This window comes from Montipora capricornis, chromosome 4, assembly GCF_036669925.1.
Source record: "Montipora capricornis isolate CH-2021 chromosome 4, ASM3666992v2, whole genome shotgun sequence".
In the NCBI taxonomy this organism is placed as follows: domain Eukaryota; kingdom Metazoa; phylum Cnidaria; class Anthozoa; order Scleractinia; family Acroporidae; genus Montipora; species Montipora capricornis.
Window position 1 is genome coordinate 45,678,214 of NC_090886.1, and position 8,129 is coordinate 45,686,342.

General features: G+C 40.0%; 1 protein-coding gene across 1 annotated transcript; it reads left to right on the plus strand.

The window, feature by feature from the left end:
- Nucleotides 1-526: 526 nt before the first annotated feature.
- On the plus strand, nucleotides 527-7,490 carry LOC138044794 (carbonic anhydrase-like). Its single transcript, XM_068891214.1, has 5 exons — nucleotides 527-681; nucleotides 2,423-2,515; nucleotides 3,231-3,294; nucleotides 6,482-6,639; nucleotides 7,069-7,490. Exons 1-5 carry the CDS (start codon nucleotides 664-666, stop codon nucleotides 7,267-7,269), a joined length of 534 nt encoding a protein of 177 aa, XP_068747315.1. The 5' UTR covers nucleotides 527-663; the 3' UTR covers nucleotides 7,270-7,490.
- The last annotated feature ends 639 nt before the right edge of the window (nucleotides 7,491-8,129 follow it).

An 8,129-nucleotide genomic window follows, 5' to 3' on the forward strand; every position in this document is an offset into this window, starting at 1 on the left:
ATGTTTACGAGGAAGGGCCATGACGTGGAGTTTTTTTCTTAAATATTCCTTGGCATTTCAAAGCTGCATGTCAGCCTTTAAGCTCCAAATTAAGCGAAATTAACTGTTTCATTTAACTAATTTCAATTGAAAATTTACTCTGAACTCGAACTCGCGCTAAGAAATAAAAATATATCAGACTGAAATATGAAATTAATTCGTAACGACGTCGGCCTCACGTGGTTTCCCGCCGCGCCAAGCGCCGGGACACATGCATGTTTCTTATCTTTCGTTCGTTGTGATGGTGTAAAGTACGCTCTTTCTTCTGTTGGAGCCGGTTTGATGATATTCAACTTAAAACCATGCTTTATGACTCTTTCCGTGTCAGGACCTGATAATTGGGATGGCGTTTGCCAAAGCGGCAAAAAGCAATCGCCGATAGACATCGACACCTCCACAGTCACGTATGACTCTGCTTTGGGCGACTTCACCCTGAGCAACTACGATACAAAACCATCGGAGAATTTTACGATCGCAAACACCAACCACAGTCTTAAAGTGTCTTTCTCGCCGTACATTTTCAATGTGAGTGGAGGCGGTTTGCCAGGCACTTTCACCACTGTACAGTTTCATCTCCACTGGGGATCAGACAACAACAAGGGGGCAGAGAACGGCTAGAATGGGATGCTGTATCCTGCTGAGGTAATGTGTTTCTAATGGCCTTATTGAGGCCTTGTGCAGAAGCTAGTTACATGCGTGTGTCTTCTTCCCAAACACTTGCACACGACAAGTCTGTTTACGGCTGTTTGTAATCGTTGCTATTATTAGAAAAGATGATTTTTAGAATATATGAAAATGAACATATTGGAACTGCCGAATAGGCATGAACGATGACTACTTCCCGTTGATAGGTTTGCGTTTGTATCTCAACAAAAAAAAGCCTAAAAAGGCCAGGCTTGAACAGCACTCCCAGCTGTTTTAACAACTGGTATTGAGTTTTTCTCAAACAAAGACATCTGTTTTACCCGTCGTAAGCAATAATTTATAACGATTGACTGAGTTAGGAATTATTTTGAGGATATGAATCACGTGCAGTTCTGAGTTGCGAATCAATTGATCGTGTTATATCTCATGCACATTACATAATAACCCAAGTTATTCTCGCATTTTGATTGGTTCTTGCCTATGATCTATTAGAGGACAGACGCACGATTGACGCCACCATCAGCTTTTATGCGAATAAAGTTTAATTCTTTATTATACAAAACAAATAGATTCCATGTTGCCGTGGGTCTGTTCAGTAATAGATCACAGAAGACGTCAAAATGTGGTAAGAACATCAGTGACACACTCGGCTATCGCCTCGCGTGCCACTTTTTTGTTCTTACCACATTTTGACGTCATCTGTGATCTATTACTGAACAGACGCACGGCAACATGGAATCTATTTGTTAAGTAAAGCTTGCTTTGGATAAGGAACTGTTGACCCATCAGGATCAAGTAATCATGCCCTCTGGATTACCAAAAGTGCCCTTGTCATAAAGGAAAAATGCCCTACGTCTCAGCGAATCAGCATTTACTAGTTTTCCCCTATATGTGATAAGCCCATTAATGCTTCTCCCAGATTTCCGTATTTTTCCCCTCTTAAGTCATTAACCAATACGAAGATTTGGTTAGAATGCCACTATTTTGTCTAGAAATGCAAGTTCACCTGTAATTCTTGGTTTGCATCCACGTGATGAGGCGGCCATGTTGGCGGTGTACAAAACAATAGAAAATGGCCCCACATGTTTTGCATAATAATAGAGTCAAATTCCCAAAAGACATTTTACTGCATTGTTCTGTACACAAACATGGCCGCCGTGACGTCAGATAAAAACCATCAACTGGATGCACGCCGATTGCGATAAGCGGCTATAAGTGTTTCTTGGCTTTCAGTCTCCTTCCTCTCCCGCCCAAAAGCGACTCGAGTCAGTTGATCGCATAGTGCTACTTCTCCCTATCTTCAAACTCACTCATTTATTGGAATGCAGAGTCAAATGACGTTAAAAGGCGTCGCCTAAACTGTGCTCGTAATGTAAGGATGAAGAGCTGGATTTACCCCAACCTAAAAGTAACGATAACCCCAAAATTATAATTATCGTTAGAAACAGGTAGCAAAATGCTTAGACTTAAGGAAAAATTCATGTTGGATAGCAAAATTGCGCGAGCATCTATTTACTGCAGCATTTCCGGACATAAGTGTCTCCGTTGTCTCCATCCGTCCTTTATGTTACGACACCATAAAGTTATTATGATTGCTGTTGTTTTTCAACTGTTTTATTTCCCATATTCCTCACACTCAAACCTCTTTCACCCGAAAATTAAAAATTTTAAAAAAGCGAAAACAAGGACGGTGTCTTAGTACCTACAAGGTTCATTATCAGGCAACTTTACTTTCCAGATCCATTTTGTCAGCTTCAACGTCAAATACCCAAATTTAAGCAAAGCTTTGGGCCATAGTGATGGTTTGGCTGTTCTTGGTGTCTTCCTTGAGGTATCAAATTATTATTTTTAATACATATTTAACATAATAATTAAACATTAGTGCGCGGTGAATATGAAATGATAGATAACCAACAAGGAGTGAAGCGCGGAGTTGGCTGTAATCATGTCATATCCAACTAGCGCGAGTTATATAATCGTTTTATTAAAACCGCCCACAAATTATGGATAACTCTTCCCTACTTTATTTTTTAAAAACAACAACTGATCCGTACACTTCCCGTTATTTGTAGACAATGATATCATGAATAGCTCATATTCCATGATGGCAAGGCCAATAAAATTTTAGAACTGCATTTACGCGCCAGCGATTATATTTTAATGTAGCTGGCGCGATACAAATGAATAAATTATTATTAATTAATCATCATTATCCAATGATCTAGTTTTTAATAATATATATTTAAGATAAATCGTATGAACGCGAGTGCATTTCGGGATTTATGGTCACGAGAGACGTTTTGAAAGTTCTCCAAATTGCACTAGTCTCAAAATTTGTTGTGAGGAAGACTAAACATTAATTTGCTCACATCATCACATATGGTAGGCATGGCCGTGCGTCTGTAAAGTTGTAGCAGTATTGTAGCGTTATTAAATAAGATTTTTAAAAAATGTAAAGAATAATTTGATTCATATCCTTCTGAAGTCTGTGTTTCTTAAGTTATTCTCGTCACCAAAGGACTAATTGAAGGTGTCTCATTTTATAGGTTGGTGCTGCTAATCCTGCGTATGAACAAGTTGTGCGGGACGATTTAAATTTAACTGAAGGAGGTAATAGTTTTATGAAAATTTGTCTATAGTCCATGTAATGCGCATGGGCAGCACCCGAAGTCCATTACCCACTCATTAGAATATACTCAGCCCACGGTTATTTGTAAGAAGTGAGCTTCTTGTCAAGGGCAGGGATTAGCTCTACTCCCTTTTACCTTCTGCGGTCGAACGCAGGAGCTCAGGAACTCAAACAGCAATTAACTTCTCACTTGCTTTAATCTCTTCAGTTCTTACAACAGTTCCTAGGAATACGTTCTCTACAAGTAGTTGTTCAAAAGAGCACCTTAGATCGAAAGATTCGTTTACTTATTAGCACTCCTGGTCCAGGCAACGCATGACGATTGGTCAAAGGGTTAGACGCTCAGAACGTGATAACCTCAACTACAAAAAGGGGTGATTAACATGAACTACGAAGATGTACCTACGGCTGCAAGAAACATGGTCCATGTTGATGACTTAAAAATTGCATTCCCGCTAGGCCATGAACTAGTCCATCTAAGACCAATCGCAGTGGTTGCTTGACCAGGATCACTACCTTAAACCTTCTGGACGGAACGTGACTTCTCAACTAATAAATTTCAAGTAACATCGACTAAATCAACCGAAATAAACAAGGGTTTAACAATATTAATTTATGTACCTGGCAAATCCAAGCCCTAAACTAATAACGTCAATACGGGATTAATGGATTAGTACGGTATCGGAATTTCCACAACAATAAGGATGGAACTACAGGGTTGTTTCTCGACAGTACAACAACATTCGACCTAACTTTAGTTTAGCGTTACAGCCTTTATTTACTAATATACACTAAAGACCAGGAGTACAGCAGTTGCACGACAACACGTACTAGAAGCACTAAGTCTTGTCAACAGGGTTCTTTTAGCTTCTCTAGTTAATTAACCCAGATGGATTAATCCCGAATACGAAATATATCCTATTTTGTCCAGGTATGAATTAAATCGTTTACGGGGCCAGCACACGCACGAAAGTTTCCGTGGGAGACATTAGAACGCCTTTGTGTATAAACTCAGTTGTGTTTTCCAGCACGTGCATTTTGCCTGGCAATGGTGTGGCTCCTTTGTTGAAGTGGTCACATCCGTCTCTTAACATACTGTCTATAACTTCAACACAAGATCAAGTCTTTCCTGAATTATCAATAACTTCACACTACTTGAAGGTAACTTCACACTACTAGAAATAATAAACACGCTTCACTCTAAAAAGCTTTGTGCCTTGCAGCACCATTCGTTACGCACAATTAACTTTAGCTGCCGAAGCATTTGTTACGCACAATTAATTTTAATGATACGACAAAAGTACTTAGACGCATCGTTAACTAATAAGAGAAAGACATGATTGTACACGCAATTTTTTTTTACTTCTTTAACATATTGCATTTCTAGCCTTCTGATTGGCTTGCCAAATCCCGGTTATTAGCGAATAACCGAGGTTATGGAAAGCAGTGCGCCAAGTGTCAGTGTGTCAAAAAAAATCTGGCGCGAAGTTTAAGTTTTGTTCCGGCAAAATGGCTGAAAACAACAAGTTTGGAGAAGTGTCTCCCTCGGAAATGCAGCAACTTCTCGACAATGCCATTCCGGAAGCTACAAGAAAGCCACAAAGTTCGGCATAAACATGTTCAATGGTACGAAACCGTGAAGTTCAAAAGCTCGTAATTCTCGCTGTCGATAATTTAGTGTTTTAAGATCAATTAACTACAACACAATAGTTTACCATAATGTTATCATCGTGAAGTTTTTTCTTATGTTTAAGAAATATTTTATTTTTATTCCATTCGTGCTTATTGGATACAAGGTGCTTGTAGCCAACTCGGCGCTATCCAATGCACACTTATGAAATACTGAATTGTTAAATATCATGATTTTCTTCACCAGGATTTTCGGTCTCTCTCAGTCGGAAGGTAATGGGAACTAGAAGCGTGGCAGGTTCTTAGAACCGTAATAATTTTGACCCCGTGCTCTTTCCTAGCATTCGATCGCGATGACCTTCAAAGAAACTGCATGGAGAAGATTAAAGGTGGAGCTAGAGAGCTGGAAGTGGATGCCGGTTCTAGTTCCACTCTGACTACAAAACAAATCTGTCGTCTTTTATCCAAATACAACTCCACTATTTTACGGTAAAAAAATAACGGTAAAATACAACGTTTTAACTCCAAAGGACCTTAGTAAGAATTTTAATGTGGGAAATGGGAAATGGTTTTTATTAATGAACTGAGGCCAAGTCTCAATGTACAATCTGACTTAATTCGCGTTTAAGGTTTTTAATAATTCCTGCATGTCTTATTGTTTTTAACGCCTTGTTTTTTTTTTACAAATCTGACTATCTGCATGCTTCTATTGTTTTAACGCCCCTCTTTTTCAATAGCTTTCATACTTTTTACATATTTATCCCATTGTTTCTCTCGCTTTATATATGTATATGTATGAATGTGAATATTCTTATTCTCCTACTTACCTAATATATAATGACCGGAGCACGGTCAATACGTCGTTTTTTCTCGTTAATTTTTACTGTAAAATGGTTCAAAAACTACAACTCTTACATCTTGTAAATGACCATGAATCTGATGCCCTCCCCCCCCCCCCCCCCCCCCCCCCCCTCATTTCAATTGGGATTCGAAACCGCACTTGGAGTCACTACTCACCAGTGGCTCAGTTGGTTGAGCACCGGGCTGCCATGCAGGAGGTCGTGAGTTCAATTCCGGCCGGACCTACACTCGGAGTCTTTAATTATAACTGAGGTAAAAGTGGGGTTAGACTCTCTAGTCTTCTCGGATAAGAACGATAAACCGTAGGCCCCGTATCACAACCCTTCAATGTTCATCAAAACCCTGTTGGACGTAAAAGAACCCACAAACTATTCGCAAAGAGTAGGGCAAGACGTTCCCGGTGTTACATGTTGTCTGTCCTTTGTTTTGTATCATGGTTGGGAGGGTGAAATGCTCGAAGATACTAGCTACCTCAAGCTACTCTAAAATCCGAGGGTAAATAAAGAGATTACAATGGAAGGTATGGGACCTAAAACGCCTTGCCATTCTCATTAAGCCATAAGTACGTACATTGATTTCTTAGCTATATAGAATGTAATTTTTTCAACAGCCGTCAGTTCAGGTCATCTCGCTAACTGCCCGTTTCATTTTAACATTTCCGTTCGTTTCTCTTTTCAGGCATGAAAAAGAAAATCGCACCGTTCATGCTTAAACCACTTCTTGCCGCCAACATGAAAGATTACTATCGGTACGCTGGCTCTCTTACCACTCCACCATGCAGTGAAGCAGTTACATGGACAGTCTTCAAAGATGCTGTAAAAGTACCCCAGCAAGTGGTAAAATTACCCTTTTGATTTTAGTTCATGTCCCCAGAGGTGACCTCTTTCGCGCTGCATCAGTCGAGAATGACAAGCAATGAATGATACGAGCTTATGACCAAAAGTCTGCTCTTCCAGTGATCAATTTATCAGTCCATTTCCTGTTCTTAAGGACAGATTCCTGCCAAGGATTATGATTCGTATTCAATCGACGCACAATGTATACGTTTACTCTACATATGCAAACATAAAGCAATTAAAGAAAACGGGGGCTGTCTGTGAACTAGCTTGATAGCTAAGTGCACTTTGCATCTGTAAACAAAGCATTTACATTTACATCTTTACTAAATGTCGTCAGGTTATGCTGTGTTTACTCTCTCAGATACGGCCGTCGTAAATAAAGAGAAAATTAACTGTACTTTTTTTTGTCAAATTTCTCATCAACAGTTGACCAATTTACGTGCGCTTAAAATGGGCGACAATTCCTACATGGTGAATAACTGCCGACCGCTGCAACCGCTACATGGCCGTACGGTGAAGTCCAGTTTCATGTCTACAAAAAATGTCACCGGTACCTTCAACGACGGAATCGCTCTGAAAGTGTCGAATGTCGTCTTGATGTTAATGTTGTTTGTTTTCCTGATGTAAATGCTGGCCCTGAGTAGTGTTGCTGGCAACTCTAGATAGTTAACAATGTCAGTCATCTTTTTGGTAGTGAGGTTGTTCTCTAGGCGTCTTTTACTATCATTAAGTAGTTTACAAAGAAACAAAATCAACGGTGGAAATGAAGTTCTAAGGCAACTACTGTTGCTTAAACGTGACACTTTGTCCAACTAATTAAAATTTAATAAAGCTAGCAGAAATCACAATTGTACATGTGTTGGTACGATTACGTATCAAGAAAACCGTCTTAAATTCATGAACAAAAGCTATTATCTGGTGTGAACATGGTTTTTTTAAGAGCGCTGTATTTCCTTCGGGAAATTAAAGGACCTATTAAAAAAAGAAGTAAGTCTCTGCTTACCAGCCAGAAGGCCCATCAGGTCGGCACTTATCTCCGGTTTCATTAGCATGAAGCGACTAGGAGTATTTCTACTTCATCCTGGATGGGATGCTAGTACATCGCAGGGTTACCCCCAGCATTTCGCCGGTACCCATTTATACACCTGGGTGGAGGGAGAGAGGCACCGTGAGAGTAAATGTGTCTTGCCCAAGAACGCAACACAATATACCCAGCCAGGACCCAAACCCGGACCACTCGATCTGGAGTCGAGCACTCTAACCATGAGGCCATCGCTTAATTATACGATTTTCAGCGAAGATGAGACTCAGCATGACAAAACAAACCAAAAAGCTGAGAACCGGGCAAACCCTTTTTCGAGGGTTGCGTTGTGGCTTGTTTTGATTTGGTTCCGTTGTCGTCTTTCGTTTGTTTCCTTCTTCATATCGACCCTGATCAAGAGAGGATGAGCTAAGAGAAAGGACCCCAATACCCCAATCATAGTTTA

What these genes read in the sequence shown, in the direction of transcription:
- LOC138044794 (XM_068891214.1), top strand. An exon ending in TTTAAATTTAACTGAAGGAG is followed by an intron (nt 3,295 to 6,481) that starts GTAATAGTTTTA and finishes TTCTCTTTTCAG; the next exon opens with GCATGAAAAAGAAAATCGCA. An exon ending in TAAAAGTACCCCAGCAAGTG is followed by an intron (nt 6,640 to 7,068) that starts GTAAAATTACCC and finishes TCTCATCAACAG; the next exon opens with TTGACCAATTTACGTGCGCT.